Raw genomic sequence first — 20,034 nt, 5'->3', positions numbered from 1 at the left:
TGAATTGGGACACAGACACGTTATTTCGGTATACCAATTTGTGATGGCAACCGTAAAAAAAAAGTGCCGATTTCCGTCGATTTTCCTCATAACTTTGTTAGGACAGTTTTTGTCAGGAACACACTCCTGTTAATGAATTCGGTAAAGTGTGAACATGCACGAGCGTAAGTAACGTATTAATTAAGGTGTGTATACGCCAAATGATGGAACAGAGGGTACGTTACTGCTTAGAAATGGGAAGTTGACAATTGGAAAGTTGAAAGTGTTCATAGATGGTTTGAAGTTCTCCATATGTATCAATATTGTGGAAACGATCAACAGGTGAAGCAGATTTTCTGGTTTCGGTATTATCCTTAATCTCACGTTTATTCAGATATATGAGATGCAAGCACCTACTTAATGTTGTGCTATTGAGTGACAAAGGCATGTAATTCGGTATACTTTCTTTAAACAACTTGTTCTATTTATTTTTTATATCATTTTGTCTTGTTTTTCTGTGATTTCTTTTTAAAAAATCTGCAGTAAATAATTACTTGCTTAATACTATGGGTTTTAGTTACTTAGTATATTTTTTGTTTATTTTTAGAGCACATTTGAAGAGTAATGCCATGTCAAACAACTATTCAAACCGTGCATACGAGTTCACCAACGAAACGAACGAAAAGAAGACTTCATCTTTAAAAATTCTTGTTTGTGGACAATTATTAGGTATAATAGTTTTTATCATCGGCTTTGCTGCAGGGCTTTGCATTGGAATATTTGTGTACAATGGTAACGAATCAAAATTAGCACAGACGGAAAACTGTCAAAACCAAAGAGATACAGGAAGGTTGGAAACCAAACACGCCGTACAACCAGTTATTACAACAGCTACAAATGATATTCCGTCATTAGTAAATCGTGGTAAGGAGACATTAGACGAAACCGGAAATGTCATGAACAAAGACGGGGAGCACACAACGACATCAGATGATTCTGATTTACATACATGTAAAAGGTGTGTCTGGAGAAATCCGATCCTGCCATCAGAACGACCTAATTTATTTGCTCCTCTGAGTGCTGAAGAAATGATCCTCGTTCATAGAACTCTGGTGGACTTTAAAATTGTAGACGTTGATCATGGTCAAGAGATTTCGTTCAAATCTAATTTCATAGGAACAATGTTCTTACATCCACCTAACAAAAGTGCAGCTTTGCAGTATTTAGACGATGAAGGCAAGTTCCCGGGTAGATACGCAACTGCAGTCGTCATCAGAGGTAATATTGACCAAAAGGATTATATGCAATATAAGATTGGCCCATTGGAGGGACAATCACCCGCTGTCAAAGTGACCAAGCTATTGGAAAATGGAGAGGTGCCGTATGAAAGTAGACCTTATGATAATGTTGAAATAGGGGAGATAATTTTTTTCATTCTAGCGGATTTAGATAAACTAGCGGTGCTACTGAAAGACAGTTTTGACATAAACAACGTGTACGAAGACGTTTCTATCATGCCGAATGGGCCATATAATGACGGATCTGGGAGAGTTAGTCGGTTTACAATAGGATTAAGAGGTTTAGGTGATAAAGAGTTCGACTTCTTAAACATCCTACCATTTACTGGAAGATTGTCCCATAGCGGACAAAACACGTCAGATTGGTATACATTTGACTTCTTTTACTTAAATCAAGGTCCGTTTTCAAATATAACAGAGCTGATAAATGTATATAACAGTGGAAAACTGAAGTATATAAAATATCCGGAAGGGTACAAAGAGCATATAATTCAATCGACTCTTCCGATTAGAAATGTTTACTCTCCTGTAAGACCGGAATCCCAGTATCCGGGAACTAGTACATACGAACCTCATGGTCCTAGATATACAATTTCTGGTCATGCTGTCAATTGGATGGGTTGGTCGTTCACTGTTTCTACGGGTCAACACAGAGGACCGTCAATATTTGATGTAAGATTTCAGGGAGAAAGAATAATTTACGAAAATTCTTTGAACGAGATAGCACTGGTTTATTCTGCTGATGGCTCAGGACAAGATAACATGGTATACCTGGATTCTGTGTATGGGTTAGGAGAGGCAAAACGGGCCATTCCGCGAGTTGACTGTCCAGTTTACGCGTCCTACTTGAACAGTTCGAGTTGGAATCCCAGAGGACTAAAACCTTCAATTTTACCGACATTTTGTATTTTCGAGGTTAATGCTCAAGATCCTTTATGGCGGCACAAAGGGCCGCATGTTGAAGGCGGACTTAACAACAACTTTTTGGTGGCTAGGTATCCTACACAGGTTGGTAACTATGACTACATTATTGATTTTCAGTTTTATCTCGATGGAAGAGTTAAGACAACTGCTTCTGCCACTGGTTTTATTCAGGGGTCTTTTTGGAATCCGTCTTCAGATGTTCAAACTCCGTTCGGGTACAAAGTTACAAATTCTCTCATTGGTCCAATACATGATCATACATTTGGATTTAAGGTAGATATGGATGTAGCTGGCAAAGAAAATGACTTCCAGTTAATTCATTGGAAATACGGCGATAACAACCGTGCAATGAAAAACAAAAGTAAAACCGACTCTTCGAATTATTTCTTTTACAATCATACTAGATATATAGAATGGGATTATGTAGAGAAGGAAACTGGACTTAAAGTTGACACGGAAAACCAAAAATATTGGACCATGATCAATAGAAACAAGAAAAATAAACATGGTGTTAACCGCGGCTATAGAATTATTCCTATGACAACAAGTTCACAAAATCTTCCTGACGATTATCCAAGAATGCAGGAACTTTCGTTTACAAAATATCACTGTGCAATAACTAAACAGAAAGATAATGAACAATACTTAAAACCTCTGTATTTTCCAGTGGATAATAAACTTTTTAATGATACATCTCCTACACAATTATATTTACAAGATATGTTAGATGACGAGTCTATCGCAAATGAAGATATAGTGACTTGGTTATCAGTTGGATTTCTACATATTCCTACATCTGAAGATGTTCCCATGACAATTAAAGTAGAATCAGGATTCACGCTTAAACCCTTTAATTTCTTTGACAGGACAGCGACATTCGATGTGCCAGCTTTAGCAGTGTTCAATAATACTGTTTATGATAATGCACCTGTACCTGAAATGTGTATTTCTGAACCGTACCCTATTCAACATTAAGTCTACATTGTGTATGAAATCTATATGAAATTAAAACAAAATACATGTAACTCAAAGTTAAAACAACGATACAGATTGCACCAATCATGATGACATTTATCCAAATCATTGCAATCTTTGAACTTGTCGTAAAGTTAACTCCTACTATTTGAATTAAGGCTGATCAAGTGAGAGGAATATGTATTTTCTGTTCAATGGCCTGATAGATTAATGAAGAGCACAGTGATATTCGTAAATCTGTTCCACAGTCTGAAGGTAGCAAAGAGAACTCTTACTGAAACGCGTCCCTGTCTATAAGTAAACACCAACTATTCAGTAAAGTAACTTGAATTCTGAATAAGAATCTGTATTTAATCACTCGGTATCTTAATAAAGATCACATTTGTGTCGGAGGGAAAACTCCTCCACCTTAAGCGTACTCTTTGAAAACGTTGTTGCTTAAAAGTTTTAGACAAAATTTCACATTCATATATTTTATTGGCTTTGTATTTAATAGTTGTTTTACAGTAACGCAACAAAGGTGAAAATGTAATTAAGTAACTTTTGAAACGTCAGAGGTACATTGAAACGAGAAACAGAGATGGATTAGACAATTTGTAACAATGATAGATTAAAATGAATTTGTGGTAATTGATGTATATGAACAGCTCATTTTTGTTAGTATCATGCATGATGTTTAGGTTCATTAAATTTGAATGTTTCATTTAAAATGTTACGGGTTACCAATAAAGTAATTAAACTGCTTTCTCCTCAAGTTTGCTCTTGGTTAACCTTGTAATTCTTCTAAATACATCAAGTCGCTTGTTTAAAGTAATTAGTAACTAAGATGCCGCAAAGAGTAGTCACCTTACAATAAAGGCAACTGAGTGACAAGTTGATGATAGAATAATCACATTTTGCTTCAAATCGAGAGAAATGAAGTGTAAATATTCTGCGATTGGGCAAAACTTTAGATGAAAAAAAAATGTTTTAAATGCATATACGGATTGTTTATGTTTATTAAACATTGATTGAGTAACAATGAATTTGCGTCTGTCCAAATTTTAAAAAATGGACACATTCGCTGTTTAAAGGTTACTAGGATTTCAGATCATCGATTACGTTGCTTTTTTCAAAGATTGTATCCGTTGTATATTGGTTTATAATATGAAATTGTGGTTTTATTGTACTGAATAAGTTTAAGAAAAATATAGTAGAATATTTTATTCTTAAAGCCGTTTAAGATATTTGATAAAATATAATAAAGTATTGTATTACATGACTTTACGTGGGCAGGAAAATGCATGTAAATATATAATGAATGATGAATAGAGTAGATGCATTAATCAAACAAACAATAGCATATATCATATGAAGTAATTCATGTGTGAATATTAAATGTCAGTATATATTTAAAATCTCAGGCATAGATGTAATAAGAAAACAAGCAAAAAAAAAATTTAAAAGCTGAAAAAATCATGCAGTGTGCAAGGATTCAACTGACAAAATGTTTACATGTCTGATATCAAAGATCAAAATGACATGTTGAAACCAAGAAAAAGAAAATCAAAATCAAACTAATTTTACCCGAAGGCTGTTATTGAGGCATTCAAAGGAACCAATCTGTGTTTTGAAATGAAATAAAATGCAGTGATCTTAGCATAGTACAGTAACATAAAAAAATGTGTCGGGGTTGGTCGAAATTAGTGGGGGTAATCCCGATTCACTCAAACCTCTCCTTTTGGAGTTCGCATGATTCCATAATTTTTTGTTTGTTACCATGATTTGTATCTTCTAAATCTATTAATGAGATGTTAACAATTTTTATGTAGCTTAATATATAAAACAAAGAATAAAATTAACAATACTAGGAACATAAAGACATCCTTGGACTTTAAGTTCTTGGCTTGGGACATACACATAAGTTATGCAGTGTGACGCATGAACAAAAGAAAAGTAACTCTATTCCTATGATAAAAATGAGAAAGTCAGTAGTATATTGCCAAAGGGTACTTTTTGTGCACCCATGTTGGTCGACTTGTTTTGTATTCAAAAGGACCAGAATTCGTACAGAACATTCTCGAAAACAAAAAGACAAAGAATCTTGTAATTTTTTTCCATTTCACTTTAAAATATATTGATGATGTCCTGTCACTCAATAACCCACATTTCAGTGAGTGATTGCATCTCATAACTCCTAGTGAACCTGAGTTTAATTATACTACCGAAAGAAGGTCGCCTTCATATCTTGATTTTTCCTCAATGTTGACACAAACGGGCGACTTCTAACTAGAATCAATGACAAACGTGTTGATTTCAATTGTCGTTTTCCCACTTATCAGCAGTAGCATACCCTAGAGATGTCTAATCGTATAACATATAACTCACTCAATTAATACGTTACGTGCATGTCCACACTATATAGACTTCGTGAACAGAGTTGTGCTCCTTACATAAAAGCTGCTCCAACAGTTATGATGAAGAACGATTGAAATTGACACTATAAATAAGTTTTACGGTCAACCGCACGAATTAGTCGACCAAAAAGTTGTGTATGTGTCTCAATTCACTACCGACATGTTTTCGCGATATTGGATCTCAAGATACCAAAAAACCGATCTGTTATTTTTACAGAGTATGTTCTTCTCCCGATTGTGATATTTTGACTGAGTGTGATTTCGCATGACAGATGATGCATACATAACAGGAGACGCTCATCCTGTCGACGCATTAGGTCTCGCTCCTTTAGGAGTTCAGGCAAAGTTCCCGGCCTAGTTTTGAGTGATATCTTGATTTGTATCTTCTTAATCGATTAAGTAGATTTGAAAATCGGTAAACTACTGTTGCCTAAATTTATGTAGGTAAACATACTGATTTAAAAGTTATTTTGAAACAAGAGTCGTATATTTTGTACATAAGATGGCGAAAGTCTCGATGTTTATTAATTGGAATGTGGTCCGATTGCTTAGTGACTTAAATTCAAATAATCTTTGCTGCATTTCAATCGATTTTTTTTATGGTTTTACATAAATTATTGCCTATTGTTTGTTCTCAACGATTTTTATTTTAAGAAGAAAATGATAGCATTATATATGGTATTTTTATTTAGCATTATAACTATTTATTGAGAACATTTTCTTGTGAATTTACGAAGAAAGCGCCAAACATTAAAGATTTCCTTTCATAGCGAGAGTATAATAAACTTATCATAACCTGACAACAACAAAACAGACGTAAAATACCAAGGTGACATTCAAAACTCAGAAGTAGAAGATAAACTGACAACGCCGTTACAAAAACTCAGAAGTAGAAGGGAAACTGACAACGCCGTTACAAAAAATAAAACAAATAAAAGACATACAAGTTTACTAAACACTACATAGAAAACTAAAACCTATGTATCACAAACCTCAGTAAAAACCGGGGTCGATTTCAAGTGCTCCGGAAGGGTAGACAGACCGTCATGTTGCTCACGGTTAGTATCAATTCGGTGATGTCACTATCCAGCAAAAGAGAACGAGATTGTAGTTACGACAATTGAAACATGGACAATGGTATAACAATAGACCAATACAACAAACTGAATAAAACAAGAATGTTCAATGGTCATTGAGAATGGATTTGTTTCATTCGATTGAAAGCAATAGAAACATCAAAAGAAAAAAACAGTTTTGACTGTTTCGAACTCCTGTCGTTAATGTGTCACCGATTTCTCAAATTCTGTCGCGTTTTTCTTCAACCATTATTTACCTTTTCTGTTGAAATTAGTCATTTTATTACATCTTATAAGGATCGTTAGTCATTTCGTAGGTTTACAGTTCAGTTAGTTTAAACCTATTTATTATCATAACTGCAAGACAAATGCATTGGACACACACTATATAATTTAGAATTGCTCTTCTCATATTTATTACATAGAATACATATCAAGATATTCATTACAATAAATTGTTTAGAGAAGATACATCTGAGCTATAGTAAAAATATTGTGAAAGTAAAAATCTCTACTTGTAATGTCAAGATGTATTATGAGCTAGGCAGTTGCCATTATTGCACACCATAGAATGTATATTTTATTTTTAAATACTGGTTTAAGCTGGTATGTACCGCAAACTGCATTTTGAAGAACTGGTATTGTGTTTTATATGATGATTTACAAAAACGGCCAACTAATAAGACAAATTGTTTTTTTTAATGAGCTGCTTATTATAGGTTTAGGTGATATATTGTATAATCGAGGTTATTTTATGCACAATAAGCTCTCCTGTGCTTTTTACTTTTAAACTGCTTGATTATCTGAAGCAATATATTGATAGCCAAATGAGTACTTTAGTTAAATGTTCAAGTTTTAGATATATGGTTCACAATTTTTGTTTACAATATTACTTATGTAAACCAATAGCAGTAATTTATAAGACATGCATTACCAAAAATAAGACTTTAGTAGTCATAATCTAGCTATAGAATGTGGACGTTACTTTGAAATTTTCAAAAGAAATTAACTGTAGTTTTTGAAAGGATGACATTGAGGATGAGCTACATTTCATTTTAAAACGTCCAGCGTATCAAGGTCTCAGATCTAATATCATTGAACCTTGAGAGGTCATACCGGTGTTATGTTGCCAGAGAAATTTCCTTGCCGTTTGACTGATAACCGAACGTATTTTGTATAATTTCGCGGATAATTTTATTATCGAGTGCAAAATAGCAGTCCTTATCGCTTGTTATATTTTAATTTCATCAATCAATATTCATAATTTTTAAGACTTTGACATAGATAAATGTATGAAAATGTTTTGTCGTGAGAAATATATATATCAATAACAAATCATGGATACCGAAAAATTGTGTTAACGCATGCGGAAGAATATCTCGAGAACGTTTTGCAACAAAAACGGGAAAATATGAATGCCTACTCAAATCCAATCTATAAGAAAAACGAATTATTACAGAAGAGTGTCCACCATGCACTTGCACTGCACTATCATTAGCATATTAGAATAGAATGATATATAAATGGATGAAAATTTGCCTGTAGAGTCATTAAGATGATCTGCTATATATATAACTGGTATACAAATATTACTATAACAACAAACCCGAGTATACTTGTAACAAATGATTATATCACTACAATATAATAATTATTACGGTGAGGTTGAATTCCCTGTCTTTATTCATCATCCACACAGGAACTTGTCTCAGAAAAAATATATCTATGTACCTTAACTTTCAGGGATAGATATGTGATTTTTTTTCTGAGACAAGTGTTTGTGACCATCCACCAGAACTTGCGGTCATCCGATGTTTAGTACTTCAATACTTTGATTAATTCATGCAAGTGACCTTTCCTCCAAATCATAACTCTCAACTCTAAACTGTAATGGTGAATTCATAAAGAAAATGTATCTCTGATCGTTAAAATCCACGAAGGTCACTTGATCGAATACACAGCCCATACATTACTGTTCAAAAGTGGGGAAATAGCAGTAGAATTCAATCTTTTGGGTAATGGATTGTACAAATTTATTTTGAAACATTGATGCTCACTAGTGAAAATTCATATGAAAAGTTTAATTAACTGTTGTTGAAGCTATCCTCTCACTAGAGAAAAAATTTACAGACCGTAATCGTCATTTTTCTTTTCTGTTTAGCAACAACCGATAAGGAATAAACGCATTATATTGCTACAAAGGGAAAATATATATAATGTGTTAGGTATAAGGAAAATATATGTTTTTATTTAAAGCATTGTTTTCGTTATCAGCAGGATACAATGCAAGAGAAAACACATTTAAGGAATGACTGTAATATTTTTTCTGTCTATGAAGAAATGGTTATTTAAAAGTGTGCACCACATTTTTTTAGGTTATTTCGAATAGACAGAAAAAATATTACAGTCATTCCTCAAGTTATAATTTAATTCTAAATTCCATTTTTAAGGAGTAAATTTAAAAAAAAAAACGTTGGTGACGTCACGGTCACATGACAAAATTATGTTTATGAGCTGATAGACAAAACACTTTCAGCCAATCAGAAGACGTGTTACATCCAAAATTAAATTATTATGCTATAGTCTCAAATTTAGAAAATCGTAAGGTGTTATTTATCGGAGAGTAACATTACTCTTAGTAAGCAAAACTTAAAACAAAATTGTGATACGCTTACAGTTCCAATGTGGATTACTATCGAGTTAAAACATATATAAAGAATAAGAATTATTCCTATTAAATAGTTGAATAATTGTCAGGATTCAATAAACCCCATACTGACTATATAAATCAAACTCAGTACGTTTGCAGCTGCAAATATTTCATCCAATAACTTACAAAGCTAACATCTCAGTTCAAAATTGTACTAATCTTCTCAAAAATGTAAGATAAATTGGGGAACTCTCGCAAAAAATTGACTGGAAAAATATTCAGAGATGGATATAAGGGGCGAAAAACTAAAGCCTTAATTCGTCATCAGTCGTAATGCCTATATTCTTTCGACACTTGACATTAAACGTAGCATGCACTGAACATAATATTCTCTGGGTAACATCCATCACTATCCTTGATATGGATTTTTAAGAAAATGGAGTGAAACTCCTTCCCTCCATCTCTTCGCCATACTATGTTCCGACAAGGTTCACAGTAGGCAGTTATGTGATTTACTACCCCGGTATGCATTACCAAGACAGGATTATTAGCCGACTCGCAAATAGGATGAAATATAGCAGAGTAATACTATTATAACTACCCAGGAACATATATATAGATATACTGTTCCCAGAACTACCGTACTCTTTAAATTTTCTATGTAATGTTTTGTAACTGTTGTTTGTCTTTTCATTTTGCCACAGTTTTAATAGTTTGTTTTTTTCTGAGACTTACAGTTTTCGAATAACCAATTGGTATCGTTCCCTTTATGTACATTAACTATGGCTAACAAAATCTTTTTTAAATATTCAGAGTACAGAATACTTTTTATGGCAATTCACTACACGTCAGGTAAGTGTTGATTCATCAATTCATTTATATACATACCAACGTCAAATTTTATGTTTTCTCCTTTAAAATGGCTTTCCTTTACAGAAAGAGTAAAATGCCTACAATCAATTCTAATGTATAAAATTGAAAATGGACTAACACCTGATTACTTATCAGTATTATGCAACCAAGGTATTGAATGATTTACAATCCACAATAACAGTAATGTGAAATTATTCAAGAAACATTGTTACACAATCATTTTTTTAAAAATTCTATGCAAGTTAAATATTTTTTCTTTTATGGTTATAATATGAAATTTTTGAGTGATTCAGAAGATAAACTGATATATTTAGATAATTATTCGTTTTGTACGGGATTCTGTCATTTGTATCAACATAACGACTGGTTTGTTCTACTGTTGTCCCTATCTTAGCCTATTCATGGTAATGATATTGGAACCAGATAATTTCACTTCGACGATGTCTCTGTCAGGGTTGAGAAGACCAGTGTGCTTAATTCCTAAATTTGCCTTATGTATTGGTCGATCATTAACAGTTCCGATATGTGCGAAAAGAAGAAATGTTCCGAAAGTAATGTCTGTTCAAAAATTTTCAGCATCGGTTCCTAAACCAAAGAAAGAAACGTAAGTTCACTTGCCGACCAGGGTTCATTCGCTGACATTGCGTAATCCCTATCTGAACCTTTGACGATTTTAGAATTCCAAAACATTGGTTCAAAATGTGTATGGTTAGGCTAAAGGTGTCATACTGAAGAGTCTGTAAAAGTCTGGATGAGTCTGATGGGCTAAAATTGGTTTATTTGTGTTAATAACAATAAAATATTATTTATAATGTATTATTTTATTGAGAATCCATGAGAACTTGCTCCATTGCCAAATCGCCCCAGACCAACTTGCCCTAACTTTCTTCAAACTTGCCCCATTTTCTGCCAACTCACCCCACTAATGAAAAGAAATTGATTCCCCCAGAAACTTTAGGCCTGCCAACTCGCCATTCAAATAATAATGATTTAATCCCTCTGTATTAAGAGGTATCAGGTCTGTTCGCCCTGATTACAATTCAATTCAATTAAATGTTTTATTATAGTCTCATCTCTTAACAAGTATAAATTGTAAAAACAATTCTACATGAAATGAGAGCCATTCTATACAGAATTATAATAGACTTATTGAAGACCTGTTGGTGGCCTTCTGCTGTTGTCTGTTCTGTGGTCGGGTTGTTGTCTCTTTGACACATTCCCCATTTCCATTCTCAATTTTATTAAAATGCATAGATATACTACCAGGGTTTCCCCTGGCTCAATTTTTTGTTTCGCCACCTCTTTCGCCATAACATAGCTTTCGGCACTTTCAATTTTTTTTTCGCCAACATGTGAAATAAACATATTTTACGTTTATAATTCTTTCCAACAAAAAAAACATCAGTTTGCCACATTGTTGTCTATTATAATTCTTATTTTTTTCTTTAATCTACATGTACCTTGTTATAAACAGACACTCAATAATAACAAACATTTACTTTTTATACGTCGTATATTGGTATGACGTCGTCGTCCGAAGACACATTGGTTTTCGCACTCTAACTTTAGTTTAAGTGAATGGATCTCTATGAAATTTTACCATAAGGTTCAATACCACAAAAGGAAGGTGGGGATTGATTTTGGGGGTTATGGTACCAACATTTAAGGAATTAGGGGCCAAGAAGGGGCCAAAAATAAGCATTTTTGTAACTTCCAGACATAACTTGTGTGTTAGTGTATGGATCTCTCTGACATTGTACCACAAGGTTCCATATCACAAAGGGAATGCTGGGATTGATTTTGGGGGTAATTGCCTCCAAATTTAAGGAATTATGGGCCAAAAAAGGGGCAAAAAAACAAGCATTTTTCTAGTTTCATGACAATAACTTGTGTGTAAGTGTATGGATCTCTCTGACATTGTACCACAAGGTTCCATATCACAAAGGGAATGCTGGGATTGATTTTGGGGGTAATTGCCTCAAAATTGTAGGAATGAGGGGCCAAAAAGGGACAAAAAATAAGCATTTTTCTAGTTTCCAGACAATAACTTGTGTTCAAGTGTATGGATCTCTCTGAAATTGTACTGCAAGGTACCATACCACAAAGGGAAGGCTGGGATTGAGTTTGGGGGTGATGAATCATAAGGGGGTTCAAAAAATTTGGGGGGTGGATTTTTTTTTTCATTTTTTTCTGTAAAATTTTCCATTTTAAATTGGTTATTTCTGAATTATATATAAAAGCAAATAATAATGATATGGTTTGAATAGGTAAATTAAAATTTTTTAAGTTCTTAGACCACATTCATTATGTGTCAGAAACCTATGCTGTGTCAAATATTTAATTACAATCCAAATTCAGTGCTGTATCAAGCTTGAATGTTGTGTCTATACTTGCTCCAACTGTTCAGGGTTCGACCTCTGGTCGTATCAAGCTGCGCCCCAGTGGAGCATTTTATTAAAAGATACTGTAAAATTGCAATATAGATCATGAAATCACAATTTTTGACTTCTACGAACAAGGAATTCATCTTCAATAAGTATCCGATACTTCTCGTCAAGGATCCAGAAATTTTTACACACAATTTCAGTCATTTTGAGATAACTTAAAGTTGGTGCCCTTTTTTCAAAAAAATTGTTGAAATCATACTAGATTCATAGCATCAACGAACTTGTATTGACTGTTTTATCACATTTACTTCATGAATTTTCCTACCATTTTTCTTAAAACATAAAAGAACAGTTTAAAATTAAAATGATATTAATGACTGGAAATGGTAAATTTCTCAGACATCGCTAACGTTTCTTTCGATTTTGAAGACGAAATTAAAACCGTATGTTTTTGGACGATACTCAAGTACGAGTGGATTCGTTTTGTTTATTAAATTGACAGGAAATCACCAGCTTTTTAATTTTATTACCTTTACAAGTGTTTAAATTTCACAGATAATAGTTCCACTTGTTTTTTTAAGCATGAAATTTTTTTGCATTTTACGATTAAGTGTCTAATCTGCTGAAGACAATTTCACGCATGCATATTACATAGCAAATAAAGCACATGTGTAACTTGTGAAAAATTACTATTTTCTACGTAAATTAAATTATTAAAGTTTTGATTTTTAAATCAGAATTGAAGATTGTCTTTGCTGAAAAGTAATTAAATAATGAAGACAGTTGCCATGGAATTTTAATTTCATTATGATATTAGTTCTGAGATGGTGATCAATGTCAGGTGTGAATTAAAAACACAGGTAAAAAGTGATTAGCGATCATTAGCCAATATTTCCCAGAGGCATTAACATAGTTATTAGGAGGGCCCTCAGGATTATCATACTATACTGGAGTGGCAGTTTTTTTTTCAGGAAAGGGATATCAAAACAAAAACAAGTGCAAAATGGTGATTAAGAAACCCGATCTCAACGAAATGGCAGAAATTATTTCTGTAAAAAAATAAAATTTGTCCTAAATCCCAATCTGTCGTTTAGGACAAATAGCTTTCTGTTTCGGTCATGACTGGCAAATATGACCATTTCAGGACCCTTGCTTCCCGTCTAAATGAAGAATAAAGACTAAAGTCAAGAGATTTTTCAAACTTTTGAATACATTTCTTCATGACAACAGTTTTCTTTTCCTGACCATCGTCAATAGAAAAAGTCGAGACATAAAACTATGCTTCAAACACGTGCGTCGCTAAAACGATTGTACAGTACCCTCTTCAGAACAGTTATTGCTATCAAAGTAAAAGGATAAAGTTTAAAGTCGGATATCTGTCTTACTTTTGAACAGTTTTCGTCATAATAACAGTTTTCGTTTTCGGACCATCGTTAAAAGAAAAAAACTATGCTTCAAACACATGCGTCTATAAACAACAATTGTGAAGTACCCACTTCAAAACATTTATTTCTATCAAAGTTGTAAATAAATCCTTTAGGTGACATGTGATGCCATTTAACCACACAATTTCATTAAACAAAACAATCAACACCTTTATTAACTAGTCAATTGTTGCCCATAGCTATAAAATGCAATCAGGTGATTATTGATTTTCTTTCAAAATTGTAACAAGTTCAAGGTAAATGCTCAGTGTTGCCTGATCAGGGAAAAAGTCTGAAAACTTAATTTTGGCAAAATTTTTTACTGTTCCAATCCTTTTGATTATTAATGAGAGATTGTGTGGAACCATGAACCCATATATCCTTGTTTTTTTACAGAATTTGTTTATACTTTGTGGATAGAGATGGGGACCGTATAACAGTAAATGCTGGCGTGGGCAGCAACTTTCTGGATGTGGCTATAGATAATGATATAGAATTAGAAGGTATTTAAATATTTAGTATGAATAAGTGGTTAAATTTTATATTTTCAGAGTGTCACTTTGCTTCAAGTTAACTGATGGTTCAGAACATACAGCTATAGCCAAAGTTGGTGATAATCTACTAGATATCATTATAGATAATGATATTGATGTGGATGGATTTGGTTTGTACATAATTTAATTATACATGTTGTACATTCAAATACATGAAATAACTTATTTTAAAAAATTGGAAACCATAAACATGTATGATGAAAGCTAAAAATTTATATATTACTATAGATTAAATATGAAATTTAACCACTTTGAGAATTTTAAATTGTATAATCTTTTCAGGAATTATGTTCAGTCATTTATTTAATGTTGAAGGTCCATATTCTTTCCATTTATTCTGACTTCCTTAAAAACTTGTAGCCATGATATTATTGTCATGTGTGCTGAAAGTGGCGTTAAACACCATCAGTTAATCAATTATTTGAAATTTCTACCATTTAATGGAAAATTTATTGCTAGGACAAAGGTTCATACAATAAGTCACTTTTATTTAAAGACCCATTGGTCAATTAGACTTTTAAAGAGTTATGACAACTTCTGACATTCAGAGGGGCAATTTGTCAAAGTCTAATCAGATTTTTTATTCCTTGTAACCAAATGATAATGGAATAGAAATGATACAATGAAATGGACACTGGGATACTGAGAATATTTTATACATGGATAAAAAAACATCACTTTATTGACAAATTAATGCTCTATAGAATGGAAAACAAATCATGACATGATCTTACTACATCAGTAACAATAAGCCTTCATATCAAAATCACACCATTTACAATAACAATTATCAGTTGTCAGACTTATTTGTCACTATTTATTTGCAAAAATCAATTTATGAACAGGTGCTTGTGAGGGAACCCTGGCGTGCTCTACTTGTCATTTAATCTTCAAGCCAGATCAATACGATCAAATCCATGAAAAACCTACAGACGAAGAACTTGACATGTTGGATCTAGCTTTTGGTTTAAGTGATACGTAAGTGTAGATATTAATAACAAACATGGTCAGTACTAAAATGTTGTATGGTGTTCATCGAATGTTATTGTTATGTTGTTTATGGAATGTTATTGATGACTAATTCCATAATGTCATGTAAGATATCACTTCCAGTTTAAAAATTGATTACAGAGAAAGAAAATGTGGAGAATCTTCATGTTAAGTTTATAATATAATATACAAGGAAAAGAATATAATCAAAATCATGACAAAGTTTCCAACTACTTCAGGCAAAGTAACCTTACACATGGCACATTTTGTCTTTTTTAAAAATCTACTCTATGCAAAAACAAATGAATAATTTGTTAAAGAAAGAACAGCACATCCAAAACAGCCAATTTGACATGTTTGATTTTGATACATAGCAATTAGAAGTCAATATACTGTCTTTAACAAAGATAGAAATCATACCACAGAGCAACCTCCACGACATTAAGAAATTTAAAATATATCTATAGCTTATACAATGTATAATTTATAGTAAAAAAAAAAACATCATAGGGCAACATACTCTAAAATATGGTCTGGTCTGACAGAGTTGATATGAATAAAAAGGATCAGTTATTTCAGATATCAGTCTACAAATGCAAATTAAAGTATTTAACAAAGAATGCAATTGAAATAAAAGACATTCAACTGATGACTTATTGTATTTTCAGGTCAAGGTTAGGTTGCCAGGTGATAGTAACTAAGGAAATGGACGGTTGGGAAATAGAGGTGCCCTCTGGTGTAGCTGATGCTAGAGGATGACCTTGGTTAATGCTTAGGTGTTTTAACTGATAAATTTGTAATACATATTGTTATAGTATTGTAAAGTGCAGGTGGCATATATTAAGTCTGTCTTAATACGGCAGGATATACAAGACATTACAAAATCAATGATTAACTTGTATGTTTTGAAAGTCCAATTATCATCAATTTGTTATTTATCATCAATTCTGTCATTTATAACAGTATAAAACATCATTGTATGACTTTTTAAAGGCATTCTTGATTCATTTTGTGCCAATTTTTTTCGGCTGGGATTTACCAGGCATATTCTAATTAACTGAATCTAGTTTGGTATATATATATGAGGATTTATTTAATAGACTTTAAGAAAGAAAGAAATTGTAACTTGCAAAAAACCTATGAGATTTTAGATTATGAAAATAAGAAAATAACTATCTTAAGCTATGTTGTGAAATAAGGAACAGTGGATATTATCCTTTATTTATCAGACATTACATTTTTATATGGAAATGTTTTTTGAAAACATAATTGATTTTTAACCTGATGTAATGACATAACTATTGAATCAAATTCAAAGTAGAGCAAACAGGAGATTACATTTATTTCTAATATAACATTTTATTAAAGCAATCGTAATAACCTTTTGTTACTTTGTTAATTAATATTGTTTTAGCTTGATTGGACCAAAAGGTCAGCTTGAACTTTTCTCATTAGGTTTCCTCCATTTTCCATTTTTAAATTTGGTAAATTTACAGCAAACTTTTGGTATGTGTTGTGTAATTGGAGTTTTAGCTTTTGTGGAAGTTTCATATTTTTTGACTTGAAACGTGTCATGAACTCTGTCCAATTATTTCTTAATAGGGTACCAAAAGGAGTTTTATTGCATTTTTATGGACTGACATGTTTAGGAACTTTATTTCGATTTGTGATTAATTAAGCATTCACTAGGTTTCTGGCTTCTTGGAGCCTCTAGTTATTTTACCAGTTTACTAAGCTTTTTTTCAGGTGGATAGTTATGTGCAGGTTCAAAAGGTTTTAATCAGCAGGAAGACATGTTTTCCCATTTAGACATATGATTCCTACATGTAAGCAAAATAAGGAGCTTCCATTGCAAAGTGGTCTATGTAGTTCATCTGCAGTAATCACTAGCCTGTCAACACTGAGGTTGTGAATATGAACCCTGTTCATGGCAGGTGCGTTCATTTCCTATCTTAATTGACTAGGATTGCCAGTTTTCCTGTTAAAGGTAGGTGGTTCTCTCTGGGTAAAACAGCTTCCTCCAATAAACTCCAGCCGTCATGATATAGCCATGAGTGCTGAAAGTGGCATTAAACACCAGCACTCAATCATTCAATGTAAGCAAACAGTCTTGAACAGTGAATTGGCAAATAGCAAATGATTTGACCTGACTGTGGATTGAGCCCACAATGTATACACACGTGGCAAACAGTATACCATGAAAATACTGAGCCAGTGTGCCATAACTATAGATAAACAGGTTGTAGGTATAAATAAATGAAGAGTTAATATGAGCATACTCTTTTGATTATAGATTTACATAATATCAATTTTAGAATATATTTGTTGAAGGTGAAATCATATTTTTTTTAAAGCACTTACCTATTAAAAATGGGATTTTCTCTCCCTTTATAAATGGATCATATTATGTTGGGGGAGATCCACTCTGAAATCTGATGTTTTCTTTGTCCTAAGTAATTGCAGTACATTTATATTACACACACTGTGACAGTTTATTTACCTAAGTGAATTAGGCACAGTTGGTATGTTAAAACACAGGTTATTAAACTAGTGAAAAATCATTCTACTGAATAGAAAGACTTTCACTTATAATACTTATTAAATTGAAATATTTTAAAACTCCTGACAAAGTTACATTTTATAAAATGGATTAGAGTTGTCTCCCTTTGCTCAATTTATATTGGCAGGATGATTTCAAACACTCAAAATCTTACTAAATAAGTAAGTCTGTTGTTGGTGAAATGAATAATACTTTTTGAATTATGATATTTTACATTTTAACTGAATTATAATATTATACTTTTTAACTAGATTTTTATAATACATCATGTATTTGACTTTTTTACCTGTTGATTGGCTCTATTTTCTTATATAGATAAGTAACTCTCTCTGTGATAAATAAAGGCAACAGTAGTATACCGCTTTTCAATAGTCATAAATCAATTAAGAAAAACAAATCCGGGTCACAAACCAAAACCGAGGGAAACACATCAACTATATGATAAGAAGCACCTACCTAAGATTTCTTTTTGTGTTCCCTTAAGTAAACACAGGATAAAATGTCTGCTTACTCCAAGGGATTGAAAATAAGAGACATATGCTTATGTGCAAACCAAAAGATGGAATTGCTCTTCTTATTGATTCTGTGTTTGATAGAAAGATTATTTTGGCTTTCACATCACAGTATATGGACTTTTTTCACTATTATTGCATTTGCAGCACCTTCTACACAAAGTTAGTCACCTCACTTGACTGTCTTAAAATTTTGAAAGTTGAACTTTGAAAATGATTTATTACTTAGATTTTTTTATGGTTGCACATCAGAAAGCATGGCCTTTGCCAGGTATTCATGTATTGAAGAAAAAGTCTGTTCACATAAACTGTATCTTATCTCTTTAATTCAAAAACTGACCACAAAAATCAGACACAGCTTTATTTATAGTCTATATTTGAAAATATAATCATCTGATTAAACACAATTCAATTGTGTTTGTAATTAAATTCCCTGTGTCATAAGTTTTGATATAAGAGGCCCAACAATTTAAACTTAATCCTTTCATTTTGATTTTGATGGGTTTATGAATTTTTGCCAGTATTTGTCAGTTACATTTTACCATAGAAAGGATGATAGTATTTGATAGTTTTATAAAGGCAAGAATTTAATTCTTGCCTTTATAAAACTATCCAATACTGTTCAATTTTTACTCAGGCCTATGACATGTTCAGGAAGCAATAACATAAAGAACCTGAATTCAACATTGAACCTAAAAAAATATATTGACACTGTTAAGTCTTTATGAAAATATCAGTTGTTTGTTGGAAGGTGAAGTGCTTCAAAATGTTACCCTATATTAGGATGGATAAACTGTATGTAAACTATAATATATATATAAATGTTTATATGATTGTGTCTGTGTGTGTGTGTGTTTGAATATCTATTCAAAAAATTTCAAAAATGCACTTCTCAGAAAATGAAAATATATTAGATATATTTTGTATACTAATAGGGTCTAGAGCAACACTAGTGCAAAAGAATTAGGCAGTAATTTGATATATATTTATTATACTTATTTGTACATGTATTGCAATTGTATGAGGAAGTAAAATGATGTGTCTCTATTGATCACAAACATAATAAAACAGGTATTAGATGTAAACAGAGTTATTATTTTGTCAATAAATTATTTTATTTTAGATCTTTTTTCTAAATGCCAGAGGTTATAAGAAATTTGAATTCTTCCTGCTTCCTGGTGTGTAATATCTACCAGTATCATTGCAGTTCATGTAGATCTATCTGTCCAGAACTCATCATTTTGAATTCGGACTGGCCAAAAATTTGATCTTGTAGATGCTTCATTATACAGAATTATCTTCTGGACTTGTGACATTTAATTGGTACAAGTATCTCTGATAATTTAGAAAGGATATTTATTTTTATAGATTAAATACTATTTCCATTGGCGGATCCATTTAAAAAAAATTTTATGCCCGCCATAGCGGAGGGGGCA

The 20,034-nt window shown here is 32.4% G+C and overlaps 2 protein-coding genes across 3 annotated transcripts; both read left to right on the top strand.

Annotated features, from left to right (window-relative positions):
* Positions 1 to 592: 592 nt before the first annotated feature.
* Positions 593 to 3,919, top strand: LOC127725766 (retina-specific copper amine oxidase-like). Its single transcript, XM_052233031.1, has one exon. It carries the CDS (start codon positions 609 to 611, stop codon positions 3,174 to 3,176), a length of 2,568 nt encoding a protein of 855 aa, XP_052088991.1. The 5' UTR covers positions 593 to 608; the 3' UTR covers positions 3,177 to 3,919.
* A 6,651-nt stretch (positions 3,920 to 10,570) lies between these two features.
* Positions 10,571 to 19,720, top strand: LOC127725765 (2Fe-2S ferredoxin-like). 2 transcript variants are annotated; one of them, XM_052233030.1, is made up of 4 exons: positions 10,571 to 10,775; positions 14,379 to 14,485; positions 15,382 to 15,514; positions 16,195 to 19,720. In XM_052233030.1, the coding sequence occupies exons 1-4, from the start codon at positions 10,573 to 10,575 to the stop codon at positions 16,283 to 16,285; spliced, it is 534 nt and encodes a 177-aa protein (XP_052088990.1). In that variant the 5' UTR covers positions 10,571 to 10,572; the 3' UTR covers positions 16,286 to 19,720. The 2 variants fall into 2 exon arrangements, with proteins under 2 accessions (XP_052088990.1, XP_052088989.1); XM_052233029.1 differs by lacking the exon at positions 14,379 to 14,485 and adding an exon at positions 14,534 to 14,646 and having other exon boundaries at positions 10,572 to 10,775.
* The last annotated feature ends 314 nt before the right edge of the window (positions 19,721 to 20,034 follow it).

This window comes from Mytilus californianus, unplaced genomic scaffold (assembly GCF_021869535.1).
Source record: "Mytilus californianus isolate M0D057914Y unplaced genomic scaffold, xbMytCali1.0.p SCAF_15, whole genome shotgun sequence".
NCBI lineage: Eukaryota > Metazoa > Mollusca > Bivalvia > Mytilida > Mytilidae > Mytilus > Mytilus californianus.
This window is presented reverse-complemented; position numbering and strand designations above follow the sequence as displayed.

Coding starts and splice junctions, on each gene's coding strand:
- LOC127725766 (XM_052233031.1), top strand. CDS start 609: ATGTCAAACAACTATTCAAACCGTGCATACGAGTTCACCAACGAAACG.
- LOC127725765 (XM_052233029.1), top strand. CDS start 10,573: ATGGTAATGATATTGGAACCAGATAATTTCACTTCGACGATGTCTCTG. Junction 10,776..14,533: donor CCTAAACCAAAGAAAGAAAC/GTAAGTTCACTT, acceptor TTATATTTTCAG/AGTGTCACTTTGCTTCAAGT. Junction 15,515..16,194: donor GCTTTTGGTTTAAGTGATAC/GTAAGTGTAGAT, acceptor TTGTATTTTCAG/GTCAAGGTTAGGTTGCCAGG.